We start from the raw sequence: 20,388 nt of genomic DNA, 5'->3' as shown, positions 1-20,388 counted from the left end.
GGCCGTAATCCTGTGCGGTAGGATGCCATGGGCAGCAGCAGGAGGTGGCAGGACACGGAGGGGCTGCCCAAATGCCTTCTGCTGGGCTGTCCCCGGGGTCTCAGTTCCCACTGTGAGAGCAAGAGCAGAGACAGCTGCCTTGAAGGAGAACTAGGAAAGCGGGGCTGCGGAGGTCAGGGACAGGAGGCACGGCTGGCCCACACAGGCGGCTGACACACCCGGACCCCAGCTAGGCTGGGCTATGGCTGTCCTTTTTCCTCTTTTTGTTTTTTTTTTTTTTTTGATGCTCTGCTTTGCCAGGAGGTTGCAAAACCCAGGCGATGAGTCAAAACAACCCGGAGCTCCCTTTTACCCTCTGCAGCCCAGGAGCAGCCAGGCGTCGTGTCCCAGTTTAAGAGCTCAGAGTTGGCAGGAGCAGCCCTAGGATGGAGACATCTTCCTTCGGGGTGCAATGTCGGATCCTGGGGCTGAGCCATGCTGTGTGAGAGGAGAAGCTGAGATGAACCAGCCCAGATCCTGCTGGTTCACAGGAGCTCTTCATCACAGGAGAGCTCTCCATCACTGGTGCAGGAGCATCAGTTCACACCACCAGCTCTCCATCACAGCTTCTGGAAGTGGGAGCTTCTGGTCAATGAGGGCCAGCTTGTGCCAACCATCCAAGCCAACCTGTCCTGTCACATTCGGGGCGACCACCAGCCCCTCCAGCCTCAACCCTACACCTGGCAATGTGCAGGGCTGGAGGAGCTGAGCCAGCTCTGGAGACGGCCTGATGCAGCCAGGCAGGGAAGGTTTCCATCCCCTGTGATAACAGGGACAAGCAAACCCTGGCCCTATCCCCAGGCAGGGAGCGACCTGATGGGCAGATAAGGGCTGGGGGCTGCTCCCAGCCCAAGCGCTGGGAGGGTATGGTGGGGAGGAGGCTGGGTCTTCATGGCTGATGTCCTCCCCTTGCAGATCCATGGCCAGCATGCAGCAGGGCAGTCCCAAGGCTGAGAGCAGGTGGAGGGGCCAAAACCCGCTGCCCCTCAGCACTGCGCAGTCAAAGCCAGGTATACATCAACCCAGAATGAGCAAGGCTCACCCAGAGTGTTTCTGCTAAGACAGAACCAGGCAGTGAGCACACACTGGCCCCGTGAGCTGCCTCCACAAGGGAAAGGGGCCTCTCGCAGCTCTGTGGGTGGTAAACGTATCTCAGCATCCTCACAAGGAGCTGGATAGTTCTGGGGACGGGGAGGGAGGAAGGCATGAAAAAATCCTAAGCCAGCAGAAAACCTGTGGTGGGAAGCTCTGAGTCAGCTCCAACCACGGCTTTGCTGAAACCGGCCCCCCCCCCCCCCCCCCCCAGCCTCCACATGTCTTGCATGGCTCTCCAAATTCCCGGGAACAAAGCAGAGGGGCTCTGCACCTCACAGAGCAAGAGCACGCTGCATCTGTCCCCATCAGCATGTCTGTGTCTGCGTGTGTGGGAGGGCAGGGTCTTGGGACCTCTTGGAGGTCAGGCTGAAGGTCTCTGCACAGGTCTGGGCAGTTTGAGGCTGACCCAGGTGAGTTTAGGGGAAAGAACAAGGCTGAAAAGCAAAGTCTCCATTTAAATGGATTGCTGGGACCGTGGTTTGTACACTATCACATGGCACTACAACATGGCAGCAAAGGATGCTGTATATGGCACAGTGGCGTGGGGAAACTGAGGCAAGGAATGGAGCCAAACTGCACGTTTGGGTCATGTGAGAGGAAGGGCAGAAGGGGGGAGACAGGTAAGACTGGTCATAAAGCCTAAAACATCTCTTCCACAAGGTTGGAACTGCTGATCCCAGGGAGAAATCGGGTGCCCTGTTACTGCAGTATCACTTACCGTGGCATCAGCACTTAGACGTTGTCAGACAGCATTTCTGGGGTGCTGAGTCATGATGTCTGGGTGCTGAGTCATGTCTGCTTGCATTGCCCCATCCTGGTTGCTGGCTCATCCTTGTCCCCAAGCCAGGCTGCCGGGAGGACCCCACAGCAGGACCGACAAGCACCATGTGCTCCCACATTCCTCATCTTGAGGTCCCCCCGGGGAGGGCAAAGGGACACCACGAGCCCCGGGCTGAAATACTTCAGTCCTTCCCATTCTGAATCGAGGCTTTATTTCTTCCGAAAGTGGCTGCCACGATCGTCTCTCACCCCGCCTGGCATCTCTGCAACATCCCCCGTGACCCCCCCACCCGACCTCCAGCACCGCAGGTGCCTGCATCCTGCTCACAGGCTGCGTCTCCCCAGCCTGCCCATCATGAGGCAACAGCCACATCGCTAGAGGAAAAACCCAAATCTGTCCTTCTGCTACCTCTCTCCCCCCTCAGACCCAGCAGACCCTTCTCCCAGCCCACCACGCTCCACAGCAGCCCAGCTCCTTGCTGGCTCTTTTCAGAACCAAGCGTACCTCCCAGCGGACCACCCCACGGCAGATGGGTCCCTCCACATTTCACCACAAGTTAAATGTGCTGTAAAATCACTGGTATTCTGGGTGGGAGAGGACATAAAAGACCTGGCTTTAATTGTCCCTCTTTGCTCCAGGCAGCAGCAGGGCTGCCATGGCCATCTCTGGGCGTTTTCTGCCCGAGCCTGATGCGGGGATGGTGACCTTCTGCTCGGAAATGTGTGGCAAGGGGTAATGCTGATTCTTGAAAAGCTTAAAACTGGCTGCAGGAGCTGGGTCCAGTGTCCCAACACTGGGCATTTGGCTGTTGGCATCCATCCCTTTGCACTCCAGGCCTCCCAACACTCCTGTTGTTCCCAAACTGATCCCAGTGCCAGACTCTGGTTTCCACAGGTGGAGAGAGGCACTGATGACCTGGCATGGCCCCAGCTGGGAAATCACCCCCGTAAGACCCGCGCCAAGGTCAGTACACAGCCGTGCTGCACCAAGCCACTCGAGCACCGCATCTCCCAGGAGTGTCCCCTCTGTGGTGGCCTTCTAGAGGTGCCCCAGCCAACAAGAAGGTTGCCCACCCTGCTCCATCCCATGTCTCCATCCTGGTCCCCAAAGATCCATCTCCAGCTCAGTTTTTCTAAGGCTATTCTTCTCCCCAGGACCCTGCATTGGCATCTTCCCCAGGGGTGCCGGCTGATGGTGACGAGGACCCTGTGCTGACACTGCAGCTGGATACCCCAAAGCACCATACGGGTGGGTGAGAGAGGTCCCAGCACACATCCACTGTAAAGCTGGACCCATTTTGCAGCCAAACGTGCCCCACAGCCCTGTGTCAGGGGCCAGATCCACAGTGTGCAGGCACCGGCTCCCTGATCTCCACCCACGGGTCAGTGCATCACCTAGGGAATGTGGTATCACCCTGAGAGGGAGGGAGCTGGCCCTCACATCTCCTGCCTTTCTACATAATAAAGGCTCTGGGAGCCCTCCTGCTATTTAAGTCTTTTCTCATAGCATCTCTCATCTGCTTCCAAACCAGCCTTTCCTCCCTCTGACCAAACACACTCAGTCAGGGCACATTGCTGCAGCAGAGCATTTGCAGCATTCTCCGGGATGAACAAACACCGGGGCATTGTCCAAGCTGGACATCTTCCTCCCAGTGATCTCAAGCACTTGGGAAACCACGCAGGAAGCAAGGCCCTCTGAAAGCCTATGCTAGACAGGGGGAAACTGAGGCACAGAGGGGCCAAGGTGCATCATTGGCAGTCTCCTATTTCCCAGGCTCCGGCAACAGCTACAAGGTGCAACGTTGTGTTGCCCCATGGATGGTTTGAACCATCCTGGCTTTGCTGGGCCATGGAAGAGGAGGCCAAAGGAGGAGGGTTGGTCCCTGCCACCCCAGGAGAGGATGCTCCCTGTGGCGAGGGCAGAACTGAGCCCGGGACAGAGGTCCCAGTGGGTTCTCCAGGTGGTTGGGGCAGCCGTGGTCAGGAAGGTGAGCTGATCCAGTGCCTCGGCTGGAAGCACTGACCTTCCCATTGAGCCTTGGAAGTACGGCGTGAGGGGGAAGGGTTTTTTTTTTCCACAAAAAAACCTCTCAGCACAGGAATTGATCAGTTCAAATCAAAAGACAAACAGTTGAGAGAGCATACCAGGGAGGTTAGCAAAGGCCTTCCTGAGCTGCGCACAGTGATTTCACCTCCCAGGGGGCTGCTGTTTCCTGACTGAAGATCATGTAGCCAACACATGTTAGAAATCATCAGCTGCTGGAGCAAACGACGCCAGGCTGTGGCTTGCCTTAAAGGAACAGCCTCGGGAAGCTGAGACCTAGCACTGCAGCTCTGCTCCACAAGATGCGAACCAGGGAGGAATGCCCTGTCGCTAACCCAGCTCAAGAGGGGTCCAGTCTAGGCTAACCCAACAGATCCTGCACGCACCATCACCGTGGTAATACATGGGAAAATACTATGACTAAATTGCACATTCAACCATCCTGCCTGAAAAAGCTGAAGCAAATCCAGGGGACAGACTGGAAAATCCCAGGCACACATCTCGCATCTCCATGCAGGTGCTCGCTGCCTGGTTTCCCCCACCCCAGGGCCTCGCCAACAACACTGGCAAGAGCCCAGCAAAACACCTTCTCCTGCTCTCCTGCACTTGCTCTGCACCACTGAGTGCTGAGGAAACAAACTTCCAGGCTCAGCTGACCTGGCTCTCCTAGTGCACAGACCAGGAAACATTAGAAGTGAAAAACAACTCCTCAGCCAGTATCAGAAGGCTTTTTTTTTTGTCTGGCTCCCACCCAATTTTCTTTGCACAGTTCCAATTCTGGTCCTGCCCTCACTCACAGGCTTGGCTGCTCTGCAAGCTTATCTCCAAAGCACAGAGAGCAGCCCCAAGTTACCAAGTTCTTGTAGCTCCAGGCTTCCCCCTGCGCAGCAGCAGAGCCCACGCGTGCCCTTGCCCCATCCGACGGAGCAGTGCATGGCCCACGATCACAGCACACGGCTGAGCGGTAACCCAGGTTGCTTCTGCACGTACATCCGTGCCCCACGTGGCAAAAGCATTTGGCTCTTCCAGCTCATCTCCACCAAAAGCAGGAGCTTGGCCAGCTCTGCCCCCCTCCACCCTGCCTGGCTGGCTGCTCCGACAGGTAAACGCTGCCCCTTGCATGGGGAGTGCCAGCAAGCCCCCAGCGCATGCAGCCCTCCAACACCAGAAGCAGGCGGAATAGCTGCCTGAGACCAGGGCAAGGTTTTGCAAGTCATCTGTGCCACAGATGCGCCTTTTCTAGCTCTTCTCCTTCCACCTGGCTCTGAAGGTCCTGAGCCTTTTTAATGAGAAGCACAACCAGGAGGGTTCGTTTTTCACTGGATTTTTTAGAAATGAATAGTCATCTCTCTCCTAGCTCAGTGCCCTTTCCCAACTCCAACAAAGGCATCTCGCCTGCGGCAACAGCTACTTGCCGGGGCAGGGATGGTGCGTGCACTAGTGCTGAGCTGAGCAGTGCCCGCCCCTCACCCGCTCTGGGCACCGGGTCACGCACCGAGCTGGCAGAAAAGGGGAAAAACCACTCATGGACTTGGCAGATGCTTTTGGCTAGAAGATGCCCTTGTCTCAGGAGCATCCTGACACAGCACGGAGGTGGAAGAGGCAGCGTCTTCCCCACCCAGGTTCCTGCAAGGCAAGTCAGCGGGAGTTCAGCAGCCCCTTCCCACAGAAAGAGTGGAGGACAGCAAAGGGTGGTAAAGATGAGAGTGGCACTAGAGGTCAATGAGCGGCCCAAGCTGAAAGGCTTTGGCTGGGACCTCTGGTAATAAATCAGTCCTCAGCCCTTCAGCATCCCCCTCTATGTCTCTCATCCGCATTGGGTCCCACCTCCGTCGCCCTGCTCCTGCAGCTTTGTTCCGAGCAGGCTCCAGTGCGGGTCAACTGGAGATGGGGAACAGGGGGGGCTGCAGCCCCCCAAACAGCATCAGTGCTGCCTTTCTGCTAAAAGAGCGAGAGCAAAAATCCTTTTTCCTGCCCAGAAGATGCCAAGGAAACAGCCAGCCTCCTCCACACACACTCCCCCCGATCCTCTCCCTTCATACATCACAGTCCACTGGAGACACTCATGCAGCGAGCAAGTGATTAAATCAGTGATCCAAAGACATTTTTTAGGGAGCTTGCATTATTCAAATCTTGGTGAAGTCTTTTACAAAAGCAGTAAAAGCAGATAAGGTGAGTAGTTACCCACTTTCCCATGTTTGGGAGGTCATGATAGCTGGTCACACGGCTCCTCCACGTGCTGGGTAGAGCAGCAGCCTGGAGGAGCCTGACATGCCTGGCTGGTGCTGCAGGGACATTTGTGCACGCCTAAGGATAAAATCGGGCTTGGGGATACCAAAGTGCTGAGATTAAGTCTTCCTACGCTCACCTCATGGCAAAGCAAGCATAGGCGAAGGGAGGCTTGTGGAGGAGACCCACTCAAAACCACTCGTGGGTTACGTGCGATGTCCACCCAGCCAGGCTGCAGTGACGGGTCCAGAGAGCAAGGGTCGGGAGGAAAGCCATGGTGCACAAACATCAGCCTGAGGACCAAGGAGAGAGCCAGTACTGACCCTGCAGGCAGCTGTCACCCCCAAAACAAGTGTCTGCTCTAGGAGAAACGTGGGGCAGGGAGGGCAGGGTGGGCCAGGGGCTCCCCAGCATCGCTGCTGCAGCACTGCCGGCCCTTGCTGGACAACTTTTCCTGCGCAAAAACCACCTTCAACCTCCAGCTCCCCTGTCTGGGTGCTCAGCAGCCCCGTGCCAGGGTGCAACGCTTGCGTGATGGGTGTGAGCTCCTGCAGAGACAACACCCACTGCCGGGAATGGCCACCAGCACACGCCAGGGACACCCATGGGCCACCAAAAGAGGCTGCTGCCATGACCAGGTAGAGCCTGGGGTGACCAGGAAAGGAGAAAGAAGGGGGACCAGGGGTCACTGCCAGTGCATGGGGACAACCCTGCTTCGCAGGCAGGATTTCTGCAGAGCAGGCAGAAGAAAAGGCAGGACCTGCTTGACCCTTTGCCATGCTCTGCTCTACACATGACCAGCTCAGACAACAGGGCCACCCACTCACTTCTGTGCACCCCGAGTAGCAGCTGCATTTGTGGATGGGCAGGGGGACCTGCTCTCAGCCCCAAATGTCCTCCAACAAGGGCCATGTCCTCCTTCTCCTGGGGAGGGACCCCCAAACAGCCTCATGCTGCCTCACCATCCTCCTCCTGACCCATGGGAGGGTGGGTGCTGCCTCGCTCTCCAAACAGGGCAAAAAGCCTGGCAGTGCTGCAGGGATAATGACACCATCCGTAAGGGGGGACAAGAACGCGTAAGCAGAAAAGTAGGACTGGAAAGATGCTTGAGATGTTTTTCTTCAAGCTCCTGCCCTGGCAGCTGAGGGAAAGGGCAACTCCTGTCCCCCCACCCAAGCTCAAGGCAATTAGGGACCAGAGAGGGAATTGCTGCTTCCCCCCAGCCCCACACATCATTAAAAAGAGAAACTGGACCTGCTCTTTCCCTTTTAATTAGGTGGTACCTGTGAATAGCTGCCTTCTCCTGCATCCCCGGTGTCCGCTGGGGCTCCCTGCAGGAAACTGGTCTGTACAAAGCCAGGGGGAGGCTAGAGGATTTGGTGGAGGAGACGATGCGGTTCCTGGCAGGCAGGATGTGAAGCGGGACAAGTTCCTTTTTTAAAAGAAAAAAAATGCCCTTCATTGTGTGAGAGCACTGGAGAAGCAAGCCGCTGGTGAGCTGCCTCTTCTTACCAGCTCTCCCCATTCCCCAGGTGTGGTAGTCCTTAGGTGACACATGCTCTGCAAGACCCAGCCCAGAAAATACAGGCTTAAGGGCCAAATCCTGAACTGATGTTATTACTGAAATATCACAGACAGTTTTAAGCCCCTCAAAGATCAAAGCTCAGCCTGGCAGGGTGGTGGTTCACAGCTCGCACCGAGGGAGAGCAGCACTAGCTGGGGACCTCCATGGCATGCAGGGACGTCCGGCCTGGTCGGCTCAGAGCAGCTCTGGCTTCACGGCCACGTCTCTGTGGCGTGTCCCTGTGAAGAACTGTGGCTGCAGCACTGGCCTGCGTCCCAGCCTAGGGATCGCTGCAGGGCCTGAAGTCCTGGGGATGGGGTGGGCCACATGGCAGCTACTTCCATCATGGGTCTCACCTGGATCCGCATTCTCCCGCTCACAGTCAGGTCCCTGTTTCACCACCAATCCTAAATTGTCCCCAGCACAAGGCTCGGGGTTGCCAGAGCTGTCTTTGGGTTTGGGCTGAGGCCAGCCCACGTTTCCCACGCCCCATCCTTGGAGAGAAGGGAGCGGTTCTGGGAAGACCAAAGTGCTTGTGTGTTTTATCAAGATCTTACTTTCATTTCAGAGATAAAAAGCACTAAAAGCCGCAGACTCACCTGACTATGGAGAGGCTATTGCATTCGTCAGGTAACAGCCATCTCTCCAGCCTTTCTGTTTGCTTTCCAAACAACTCGACATTTCTCTTTCAGAGCGTTTGGGAGCTCTACCCACCCACAGGACAGAGCGTTGGGGCTCAAACCCCAGCATACACAGCGGACAGCCTGCCCTGCTCCCAGCCCAGCGCTGCAGCTCACAGCCCCCCAGCCCCGGGTGGCCTCTCACCGGTGGGCAGAGTGGGCACGTTCCCCCCTCCCCGCGCAGGGCCTCTGGGAGATGCTCAGCAGCGATCGACCCCCTTTCTGCAAACCTTGACCTGTCTGAGCTTCTCAGGGGGGGGGAACCAGCTGAGCCCTGGCCAGACCTGCTGGCCCAGTGCCCCACTGGGACTGCGCAGCCCATCACCTCAACCCCTAAACTGGGGTCACGTGTCCCCCCCCAGCCCTGAGACCCTCTGTTCTCAGCCCAGGCAGCACGGGGGCGGAGGGTGGGGGGGGGTCGCAGTCCCTGGAGCCGGGTGCCCCCAGCCCCGTGGGGCCACCCCACCACCAGCACCCACGCTGCACCCGTGACGGTGGCGGGAAGCGTCACTCCTGGGGACACACGACCCCGTCCCCAAACCCGGGGCCACCGCCGGACCCCGCGGCGGGAGGTGGTGGCGGGAGAGGCCCCGCCCCCGAGACCACGCCCCCGAGACCACGCCCCCGAGACCGCGCCCCCCTCCCCCGGGCCGGTCCCTCCCGCCGCCGCCGCCGCCGGGGCCCCGTCGGAGCGCGGTAGCGGCAACCGGGGCGGGCCGGGCGATGGCCCCGCACCAGCCCAGCGCCGGGCAGTACCTGCGCTCCGACAGCGGCGGCTCGGAAGCCCGTATGCTGGCGGACGGCGCCGGTAGCCCCGGCGGGGAGCGGGGGGCGGGGAGGCGGCGGCGACGGTGGGGGCCGTTGTGGGGCAGCGTGGCCGTCATGGCCATCCTCGCCCTGCAGATCGCCTCCACCACCGGCCTCTTCGTCTACTTCACCATGGCCATCTCCAAGGTGAGACCAGGCTTTGTCCTGAGCCCCCCCGCAACAACCCGCCCCCCTCCCTCCCTCCCGCCCCGTCCCGCTGCGGGCGGGGGCCCCGGGGGGGGGGGGGGGGCTGCACCCCCGGGAGACCCGACGGCTGCGGGGGGGGCTCTGCCCGCTCCCCCCTCCGCGCCTCTGCTCGCCGGGGACGGCAGCTACCGGCGCTGCCCCGCCGCGGATCCAGATGTGGAGCCGGGGGGAGTGGGGGGGACTGCCCCGAACTCCGCCCGGAGCCGGGGATCCAGATGTGGAACGGGGAGAGGGGGGACAGTGCCCCGAACTCCGCCCGGAGCCGGGGATCCAGATGTGGAACGGGGAGAGGGGGGACAGTGCCCCGAACTCGGCCCGGAGCCGGGGATCCAGATGTGGAACGGGGAGGGGGGGCAGTTCCCCGAACTCCGCCTGGAGCTGTGGATCCAGATGTGGAGGCACGGGGGGGAGAGCACTGCCCCCAGCTCCCCTGGGAGCCGCGGATCCAGATGTGGGGTGGGGGGTGGACACGGCTCCCAGCTCCGCCCAGAGCCACCGATCCAGATGTGGAGAGAAGGAGCCTTTGTCCTGGGCTCCGTCTGGAGCTGAGGCTCCATGGGAGGGGGGGCCCTGCCCTGGGGTCCCATCAGAGTCTGCAGCTCCAGCTGGGGATGGGGTGGGGGGGCTGCCCTGGGCTCCAGGCCCCATTCGCCCCTGGTTCCTACTTCATCTCCCCCCCTGCCCCCACCATTCCCATCCCACCCACGCTCCAGCACTGCCGAATCCTCCTCACCCCCTGCGTGAGATGCTGGAAGTGGCCTGGCTGGGAAACCCCCCCCCCATACCAGCAGCTCTTGGGTGTTTGCTCCAGCTTAATCATACCAAACAACTGTGCTGGGATCCAGCCATTCCCACCCACCCGCAGTGTCCCTTGTGCCAAACCATTCCCAAACTCGGAGGTGACCCCCACCGCCCCCCCCCAGCAGCTGATTCAGGTCCACAGCAATCCCCGAGCAGCAGGAGGGTCAAGGAGGGGAAAATGCCAAACAGGAGAGATCTTTGTGATGGGGAGAAGGAAATTCAGGACTTCCAGGCAGCTCCAGTGATGGTACCCATCATCCCTGATGATGGAGGGTCCATCAAGAAAAGGGTCCTGCAGTGCCAAGCATTGCACAAAACCACAACAGAGGTGGGGAAAAAAAGGAAAAAGCCTTGGCCAAGGATGCAGGCCTGTCTGGTGCCCCGTGGAGTATCCTTTGGAGCAGACAAAGCTTTGGGCTTTGTTTCCATCCCTGGATCCCATGTGGCACCCACTGTGAGGGATTTACATGAAAGGCCCTGGAAAGAGGAGGGGAATGCAAGCAGACAGAGCCACAGGGGAGGGCTGAAGGGAGGGGAAAGCCACTTCAGCTGACCTCTTTGGGCTGATTTCAGAGGCTAGTTACTGCATCCCTGCATGGGATCTGTGCTGGGGATAGGTAGTCACAGCTCAGCACCTCCAGGTACACGGAATCACTCGGCACAGCCAGCCTGCCCTCACCCCCTCACGGCGGGTACTTCCCATGCCTCCAGTTTTGCAAGACTTTCCTGCTTTCTCCTTATTTTAAACACCCCCCAGCACAAGGTCCCTGGGAGGGGAGGCAGAGAAGGCAGACAGAGGGGTTACCCTGCGAAGAGAGAGGTGCTGGTGGTACACGCAGCCTATCGCAGCAAACTTTAATCAAGGCAATTAGCGTGATCAGTCAGTGCCAGACAATTGTCCAGACCCAGAGGGACAAAGCACATGGTTGCAGTCCCCACGCTGCTGCTGGGAACGTGCCACCACCATACCGGGACTGGTCAGAGGAGGGCTGACCCCATTTACACGGGCACGTGCCGCAATTAGCGCTCCTGGCAGCGCAGAGGAGCTGCACGCGCTGACCCTGCCCAAGCATGCACTTGTGTTGTGGAGCTTCGTGTGAACAGCCCCATCACTTTGGGATTTACTGCCTTGGCGGGCACCTTGCATCCACCCACTCGGGCAGGCAGGTCTTTGCACGACTGCAGCCCGACTGGCTAAACCCAGCCCCAGGAAAACACTACTAGGGCTGTGCTCGCCTTTCTCCAGCCATGCGAGCCACCACATCAGTCCCTCCGAGCTCGCCACTGCAGCCCATCTACCAGCCACCACGCTCCTGGCAGGTCCAGCCGGCCAGTGCTAGGACAGAGAGTTGGCCCAATAGTGCAAAAAAACCAACCCCAATCCTTTTTATCTGACCTCACGCAGTCTTTCTGCTGCTACTGGAGTCTGTATTGATCCCAAACATGAGTGCATCCTGGTACTAGGCAAAGTGAGTACCCAACACTATGGCCGAGGGAGGCAGGCAGGTGGGGGCTTGGAGCAAGCAGGGACATGGGGGAATTGCAGGGTGCTGGAGGTGGCCAAGCCCCAGGTGATGATGTGGCCAAGCCTGAGGACTCCTGGGATCTGTCCTGGTATCTGGGAGTGACCCAGGGGATAAAGGTAGGATGGTCAAGGTGCTGGTGTTCATTCCCAGCTCCTGGCGCACTGATTTCAGGGCGGCCGTCCCATCTGTGCCTCGGTTTCCCCACGCCCTAGACAGCAGCATGATGCGGTGAGACCCTATAGCCAGCCGTGCCTGTCCCCCCACTGCGATGCCGCAGCCAGAGCTGAGCCGGGTCAGCCCCGGGACAGCCTGCGAAGAGGCAGCTCGCCGTGCAGCAGCCTGCGTCACATGGAGGGAAGGCTTCCCAGCCCAAACCACAAGCCAGCACAGGCTAGAAAGCATCTGAGATCTGCCTGGGCTGACGCAGCACTGCGAGCGCTTGGGGTTCCATCTCCGGCCAGCACGGCTCGGCAGCTGGAAGGGCAGAGCTGCGTGAGAGCTTGTTTTGCAACCCCGGGTTAGCTCGGCAGCAGGAAGGCATGAAGAGCGTGGACCAGGCTGCCTGGGCACGTCCAGCCTGCAGCTGCAGCTCTTACCTCTGTGCGCCCTACAGAGCCAAGCCTCGCAGGGCAACCGCTTCCCCGGGAGCTGTGAGCACCTCGTTCAAAGACAAGGCTGGGTTTTACTGCTTGAGAAGCCTCATCCCCCCAGGGCAGGAGAGGAAGAGGTGAAGGAGACGGAGAATGGGAAATTTGGGTTCCCTGTCTTTACGTGGTGCTCTGCAGCTTGCGAGAGTCCTCGAGTCCTTTTCACACTTGGCACTGGAACTCAGTGAAAGGGCCTGTCACGTTCCCCGAAGAGCCTGGATGAGCAAGACTCGCTTCTGCCAGGGATCATAGGAGGACAAGATGAGATTTAACCTGCCCAGTTCACAAAACCAAATTTTTGATGCACCTTGGGATCCACCCAGCCTCCTGCCACCTAACTCCATTCCAGCACAGGAGACACAGTCGATGTTTGCACCACCAGCCCTGGGATCGGGGCAGCTCAGGGTTATTCTCCACCCTGCGCTGTGGCCATCAGCACCCCCATGCTGGAGGAGCCGGGCCAAAGGCGGCTGTCCCGTGCATGCACCCCACCGGGCATCCCCGCTGCTCCCTCCAGGCAAGCCACGCACGCTGCTCCTGCCTGCCCAGTTTGATGCAGGGATGTCCGGGTGTTTCTGTTCCAGCTCAAAGCCCAGGCACCGGGGAGCATGGAGGAGCTGCGGTGTCTGCAGGTTATCAATCAGCAGCAGGAGGGCTCCAGCCTGGAGGAGGTGATCAGCAACCAGTCCTGCCTCAAACTGGCCAACACCATCAAAGCCTACGTGGCCACGGTGAGCCTGGACCCGCCGGCTTTGGGAATGGAGAGAGGATGGGAAAGCTGATGGGAGAGGTTCTGTCTGTCTCCCTGCCTCAGTTTCCCCATCTGCCTCACTGGAGGGGTGGCAGAGGGCAATTACAAGGATGGTTTAAGAGGGGGGCGGAGGAGTGGGGCTGGATGCCAGGCTCTCTGCAGCGAGGAGCTGGTGGAGCCCAGAGCCATAGCATGAAAAGATAAGGTCATGAAGACTTGGAAGAGACGAGAGGAGCTGGGGCAGGGGGAACACCCATTTCACCTTTAACCGTGGGCCTGTTTTTCCTCTCTGACGGTCCAGGTGACGGAGAACGTTATCCGCAGGAGCGCGGTGAAGGGTGAGTCCCTCCTGGCCCAGCACCGGTGGCAGCAGCTGGGGTGCCACTCGCCGGTGCTGCAAAGCATCGACAAACTCTTTGCTGGGACCGTGTTGCAGCCGGACAGACGGAGCCACGGTCCACGTGCGCACAGCTCAGCGTGGGGCCGGGGATGCCAGTGGGCTGGGGGGGGAGCTCAGTCGCTCCCAGGGCAAACTCCGCCGGGCACGGTGCTGCGAGCTGGGGCAGGAGAAGGGAGGGGAAGGGCTGAAGGGCATACGTCCCCAGGGAATGGGCTGGAGGGACAGCCGTGTATGTCTGTCTGGAGTCCGGGGGAACGGGGTCCACGGGGGACAGCACAGAAATATTAGATAATGATTGACTAGACATTTCCATCCCCAAATAACCTGCCTCTTCGACGGGTCAGTGGGGCATTTCCCTGCCCCGCTCGCTCTGCTTGCTCAGTAAGGACCTGCTCTGCCAGCACGGGGCTGGGCATCCCCACGGTCTCTGTCCTCTACAGCTGTGTGTCTTTCCTCGCAGAGGCCCGGCGGAGCTACTTCAACACCTCAGAGGGGCAGGTTCCTCCCAAAATGGCTGGCAAGCCCTCGGCACATCTCACCCTCCGCCCACAAAGCCTGGCCCAGGATGGTGAGTCGGGGAGCCCCGCTGGGCACCAGCGCGTTTCCGAGATGGGAATAGGGGAAAGAACTCACCCAAAGGCGCAGGGGACCAGGATGGGAGGGTGCATTTGGTGGCAGATGGGGAGATGTTTCTCCTGTTCAAGACCACCTTCTCCACCCCTCCAAGCTGGATGACCGTGGGACAGAGTTAGAGCCACCCCCTCCCTTTCTCCTGACCCTGATGGATGCTGCCCAGAGCATGTCGCTCCCCTCAGTGACCCTCCCTGCTCCCCAGGAAACTCCAAGCGCTTCGGGAACCTCTCCCAGTCCTGCCGCCATGCCATCGCCCGCTGGGAAGACAGCACCATCCACTCGCACTTGCAGAACATCACCTACCGGGATGGCCGGCTGCGGGTCAACCAGGCGGGCAAGTACTACGTCTACTCCCAGATCTATTTCCGCTACCCCAGCGACGGGGCCAGCGCCCGAGTCTCCGTCCCCCAGCTCGTGCAGTGCATCAACTGGAAGACATCCTACAGCCAGCCCATCCTCCTCCTCAAAGGGGTTGGCACCAAGTGCTGGGCACCGGAGGCAGACTACGGGCTCCACGCTCTCTACCAGGGGGGACTGTTCGAGCTGAAGGCTGGCGACGAGCTCTTTGTCTCCGTCTCCTCCTTGGCCATCGACTACAACGACGCGGCAGCCAGCTACTTCGGGGCCTTTCGGCTCGACCTGTGACAGCCACCTCCGCCTCCCACCTTTCCTGCTGCTCCTGCCCATCGGCTCTCCGGGGGCAGCCGCTATTCGAACTGGACAACAGACGAATGGACGGAGGCGGGGGGGGGGGGTCTGGCGCAGGGTCCTTCCCTGCCTGCGTTGTCCCTTGCGGCCAGGGACGAGCCAGAGGAGGGCACGGGGAGGGGGGCAGCTGCCTGCAGGGACCCGCTGTGCTCGGTGCCGCACGGGGGCTCGCTGTCCAGCCGGGAGGAAGCCCGTGAGCCAGGAAGGGTCTCCGAGGGCCCACAGGAGACATGGACGAGGGGGGACATCCCATCCCTGGTGGCACATCACCTGCCTGGCTCCCACCTGAGCAAACAGAGCAGGTAGCACCAAACGGTTCCCTGCTGCAGGAGAGACACCGGTTGTGCACAACCACGAAAGAAAGCGTCCCCGTGGCAGGGTGACCCTCTGCGAGTCCGACCCCACGTCTGGCAGGGGCAGACCCAGCCAAGCTGCGGGTGCTGGGGGACCCCGAGCTGGAGGCGCAGGGACAGAAGCCGGGGCTAGCGGAGAGCAGCGGCCCGGCGAGTGCAGGGCTGGAACCCCTGGGGCAAAGCGCCAGGGGACAGTCTGCAGGTACGAGGCAGGTCCAGCATCAGCTTCTGGAAAGGAGCGAAGGAGTTTTCAGTTCGGGCTAATTAGAAACCTGGAGCGATGCCAACAATCAGGGGTGATCAAAGAGCAGGGCCACGAAGCCGGAGCAGTCACCAGCCCAAGCAACTGCACCCAGGCACGTGGCAGAGAGGCGCATTTTGCCCAAGCCGAGCTGCACAGGACCATCCGGCCCAGGAGCTTGCCATCACACCTCCCCTTTGCTTCTGACCAAGCATCTCTCTCTTCGGGGTTTTTGGTCCTCCCAGCCCTGTTGGGCCAGCACAGCCACCTGCTCGCTCACATCTTTAGCCCCAGTGATCATTAACCTGCAGGATTTCAACTCATGGGTGAGCCCCAGCGGTCGCAGCGCAGGACCGGGGAGGAACAAGCCCCACCGCTCGGCGTTCAAGGCAAAGGTGGGTTCCAGCAGGGCAGAGCGTGGTCAGGCTGGCTCGGCCCTCGGATGCTGGGGTGGACGCAGCCCCCAATTTTGTAATTACCTGTATACTCTCTCTATTATATTAAGACTGTTGGAGCGTATGGACAGGACGGCAGCACAGGCTCCCACATAGGATGCAAGCAACCCCAATGCTGGCACAGCTGCGGGGGGGCGGGTGTCTCTCAGTGCTGGTTTAAATAAAGCCTGTACTCCAGCACTGGTCTTGCACCTCTTTGCATCTGGCACCCCAGGCAACGTGCCCTGGGCCTCCGAGCAGCCGCAGTGCTGTGCAAACCAGACATTTTGAGATCTGGGCCAGTTCTCACGCTCAGCTGGCACACTGCAGCACCCGTGGGTCCTGGGCAGCCCCACTCGCTGCAGCTCAGCCTTATCTGCTCCCAGCTCTTTCCCTGTCCCTGCTCCAGCCCAGCACAGAGGCCGGCTGCAAGCAGAGGGCTGCAAAGGGACAGAGGAGAGGGGCAGCTTTGCCCCCCACCGGCTGCCTACAGCCTCCTACCAGCTTCCACAGCCACCTGAGCCAAGTCCTGCCGCACCAGCCCGGCGGTGCTGGGATGCCGGTGGCGGCAGCGGAGCAGCCCTGGTGCGGTGCCAGAGCTGCCGGGTGCCAAGGCAGCCTGGGGGAACGTGCTGGTGCAGTTCCCAGGAGCTCCAGCCCTGAGAGCTGCAGACAGAGCCCAGCGAAGGCCGCAGGCAATAACCAGGTCCTGCCTCATCTTGCATCTGTAGCACCTCGAAGGGCTCCGCCGCTGCCTCTCCCCACGGTTACCTGGGGCATTCCCAGGGAGACACACTCCCGCTTCCGAGCCTGGTGCCGTCATCTCCCCTGGGACCAGGGGCAGCTGCACCACCAGCTCTGGCAGAGCCCTTCCCGGGACCTGACCCCAGCCCCGCTCCTCTTCCTCCCCTTGCTCCCATCAGCTCTGGGGAGCTACGCTTTGCCCAGCTACCCCGGGGCATCCCGGTGCCGCTCCTCCTCTCTCTGCTTTGGGATTGCCAAGCCCAGCCCAAAGCACAGCCAAACCCCGGAGTGCCAAGATGGGCTCGTTCCCCATCACACTGTGGCCAGGCAGGGGCTGCTCCTTGTTCCCGCTATCCGTCCCGCAGCTCTCCAGGCCTGAGCCCCCTCTCTTTGCATCCCTGGCTGGGGCTGGGAGCCGGTGCCAGGCTGAGCCAAGTGGTCCCACATCCCCCTGTATCCACAGGCGTTGCCACTCACCAGCCTCCATGTCCTGCAGGCTCCTGCTCCAGCAAGACCAATACAAAAAGCCCCCCCAGGGGCACGGCACAGCCCCGTCACCCAGCACACAAGCGCTTGGACCAGCCCCAAACGCACCGGCAATTTTCCCGGCTCATCCAACGCCTCCCAGCCAGAGAGCACTGACAGCACCGACCTGCCATCTGCAAAAAGGGCAATGCGGCTGCTCCCCGCTCCAGGCAGGGCTGTGGGGTCCTGCTCCCCCCGCTCTCCGGCCACCCCCTCCCTGGCCGAGGTCCCCCAGCCCTGCAGAGGGAGGCCAGGCGAGCTTCATCTGCAGCGCGCTCAGCCCTGATCGGTGCGGTGTGTTCTTGCCCAATGCAAACAAGACCCGAATTTATCCAGCACAGCTGGGTCCCACACAATATTGGTTAGCAAAGACCCCCAAACATGCTGGGCCCCACCACGCGCTGGCCCCGCAAACCCCTGCCTTCCAAAGCCACCTTTGAAATGGTCCCTTTTTCTTCCACCTCTTGTTCCTCCCCCTGCTTTCTTAACCACCTTGGAGCCCAACAACAGGAATCGGGCTCCCAGGGCTCTTAAAATCCTTACTGGCCTGAAACCCCCCCACCACGGCGAGCACTGAGCTCATCCCGGCTCCCGCATCCCCAGCCCTGGAGCTGCCCTTTGGCAGCAGCTGTGGGAGCTCAGGGTTGAATCGGACAACCCAGGGCTGCAGGAAACAGCAGGTGGTTCACAGTTTTTTCTTTGAAATAGAGTTTAAAGCAACCCCCCAGCCTGGTGGAGCATGTAAGAGGTTGCCGATTGCCACATGGCAAGCAGGAGCCCGTGGCGCAGGTAAAGCAGCCTCTTGTGTGAGCCGGGCTCTGCTTTCCTGGAAGGGAGAAGACCTGTGGGTGGATGTTTTTGGAGAAGGCGAACTCCACAAGCATCAGGCCCCATGGCTCTGGTGAGAGCCAAGTGGCACTGGGCAGTGAGAGATGGGCTAGATTGGAAGCGGGGAAAAGAGTTGGCAGGGTGGGGTGTAGGCTGGCCCCGGTTTGGGAGGGGGAATCTCAAGGTCCCAGCTCTGCAGCTTTTCCAGGTCTCCTGCTCCAGACCTGTGGGGAGAGCAGGCTCCTGCAGAGCCCCCATGGCACCACCAGAAAGGGGAGGCAGAGCTGGCGTGGGGAACAAACCCAGCACGCCGGCACCTGGTGAGAGGCTCCCCTGGCCCTGGGCTGCATGTCCTGGACACGGGCAGGTTTGAGGCACAGGCTGCTCCAGGAGAGTCACCAGGTCCTGGCTCTTCATCTCTCCTCACCGTGACATCTCCCCTCTTAGAGCAGCCTCACCCTTCCCAGCCCCGGTGTCAGCTTAGAGGAGGCTTAACGCAAAAGACCCAAGAGGCTGAGAAAAGCAAAACAATCCCGGGAATTCGATGCACATTTGACTAGTTTGAAATTTAACAACAAGCAGCAAGCACCACTGGAGCCAAAACCATATTGTGCCCATGCAGATAGGCACAGGAGAACCTCCTGCTCTGGCACATCCCACCCCAATCCCTGCAGAGACTCTCTGGTTTCAGTCCCACTGATGTTTCCAGCACCTGGCAAGGCTGCCTCACTGCAGTTCCTGGCTTTTTCTAAGTTTGACATTAATGGAAAGTCCTGAAGACTGGACAAGATCAACCCAATGGCCATGTGTGCAACATCCTCAGAAACGGAGCATTTTCATTTTAGGCAGTCACTGGAAGAAGAACCTGGCTCATGCATTCTCCAAGCTGAGAGCTCATTGACACATTATGCAAAGATTTTTTTTTTTCAGGAATACCTGCAGAACAGCCTGGAGGTGTTAAAAAGGATGGGCGAGTCTTCAATCAAGGGGGTTTGAAGTCACAACCATAACCTGCTAGCCCTCACCACCTTTGTTTTCTACAGCTGCTGGGGATGGAGAAAGCAGATTGAGTTGGGCAACAACAAGTGCAGGCAGGCACTACTCCATTTCTTCACCAGAAGACCTGGTCGCTCATGAAGCCTCTGTGCCTCAGTTTCCCCACTTGTACAAGATGCCTATGGACATCAGTCTTTGTAAAAGGCTCCAAGACCTGCAGGTAAGAGCATGCTGTAGGAGCCTGCGGCAGCGGAGCTTGCGCAGAATGCTTCTGTCCACCACATTTTCCAGTGAGCATGGCTTCCCAAACCATCATGGGGGGATTTCTGGTGGCACAGACACCACCAGGCAAAACCTTGAGCCACTCACTGTTGTGGATTTCCCACCAAGAGCGTTTCCCACAGAGCATCTGGCACCTTGTAGTGTCTAAAATAATGCCGCCTGTTGCATTACTCATCTGGCTGCCCGTGGCAGGATTACTTTGCCCTGCCGTGATTTCTCCCTGCAGCTGTGAGGGCAGAGCCGGGGCAATGCCAGGGAAGGTGGGCTTCCTGCCCGCGCTGCCTGGAGGAACATGTGCTTTCAGGGAAAAGGATTGGTGCTAAACCTCGGTGCCAACAGACCAGTTACAAAACTACTCCCACAGCAAAAAAGCAGTTTGCCTTTCCCGTGCCAAAGGCAGGGCGGCTCAGCCCGCATGCTGCAGGGGTGCCTTTCCTGGCCTCTGCCAGACGACATCCGTCAAGCTCAGAAGCACACAGCGGGGAAAAAAAAAAAAAATCACCTGAAATTGAAAGCTGCTTCAGCTCCCCAACCTGGTCAGGTGCCTCATCCCTGCCAGGTGACAGCTCAGAAACCTCCCCTGCCCTTTCCTCCTGCTTTAAAAAAGAATGGGGAGGGGGAGGACATGACTGCAGCTCTAATAACATTTTCAGGTTGACCTTATTTCTCATGGCTTTGTCGTGTTGATTTGGTCTGGACACATACTGCTTCCTTGTAGTCACTGCCAAAGGACCGTCTTATCTTCACCGCCCAAAGCTCTGCTTTCAATTCAGTGCAGACCAACACGCCAGCCAGCCAAGGGCGTTTACAGCCCTAACTGTGCTGCTCTTTGTCTCAAAATAAATTCTGGGGCTGAAATATCTTTTTTTTTTTTTTAACCCCCTCCTGTTGCTATTAACCAGCTCATCGCTACATCCAAGTCTTTTGTTCCCTTCCAAACAAGATCTTGTTTTACTTTCAAGTCCCAAGCCCAGAACAAGTTCACAGCGGGAAGGAGGAAATCCACACTGAAAAACACGTCAACACGCCAGGAAATCAGTTCTTGGGACATTGTAAATAAAGCGTACAAAGAAA

General features: G+C 59.3%; 1 protein-coding gene across 2 annotated transcripts; it reads left to right on the top strand.

The window, feature by feature from the left end:
• The first annotated feature begins 9,077 nt into the window (after positions 1–9,077).
• LOC138690675 (tumor necrosis factor ligand superfamily member 10-like) lies at positions 9,078–16,140 on the top strand. 2 transcript variants are annotated; one of them, XR_011329430.1, is made up of 6 exons: positions 9,078–9,385; positions 13,004–13,150; positions 13,472–13,508; positions 14,031–14,138; positions 14,406–15,560; positions 15,592–16,140. XR_011329430.1 is itself a non-coding variant. In XM_069810794.1 (5 exons), exons 1-5 carry the CDS (start codon positions 9,155–9,157, stop codon positions 14,846–14,848), a joined length of 966 nt encoding a protein of 321 aa, XP_069666895.1. In that variant the 5' UTR covers positions 9,078–9,154; the 3' UTR covers positions 14,849–16,140. The 2 variants fall into 2 exon arrangements, 1 of the variants encoding a protein (XP_069666895.1); XM_069810794.1 differs by having other exon boundaries at positions 14,406–16,140.
• The last annotated feature ends 4,248 nt before the right edge of the window (positions 16,141–20,388 follow it).

This window comes from Haliaeetus albicilla, chromosome 23 (assembly GCF_947461875.1).
Source record: "Haliaeetus albicilla chromosome 23, bHalAlb1.1, whole genome shotgun sequence".
NCBI lineage: Eukaryota > Metazoa > Chordata > Aves > Accipitriformes > Accipitridae > Haliaeetus > Haliaeetus albicilla.
The sequence above is the reverse complement of the archived record's forward strand: the minus strand, read 5'-3'. Positions and strand labels throughout refer to the sequence as shown.

What these genes read in the sequence shown, in the direction of transcription:
- LOC138690675 (XM_069810794.1), top strand. Translation starts at nt 9,155, where the DNA reads ATGGCCCCGCACCAGCCCAGCGCCGGGCAGTACCTGCGCTCCGACAGC. An exon ending in TCACCATGGCCATCTCCAAG is followed by an intron (nt 9,386 to 13,003) that starts GTGAGACCAGGC and finishes TTTCTGTTCCAG; the next exon opens with CTCAAAGCCCAGGCACCGGG. An exon ending in ACAAAGCCTGGCCCAGGATG is followed by an intron (nt 14,139 to 14,405) that starts GTGAGTCGGGGA and finishes CCTGCTCCCCAG; the next exon opens with GAAACTCCAAGCGCTTCGGG.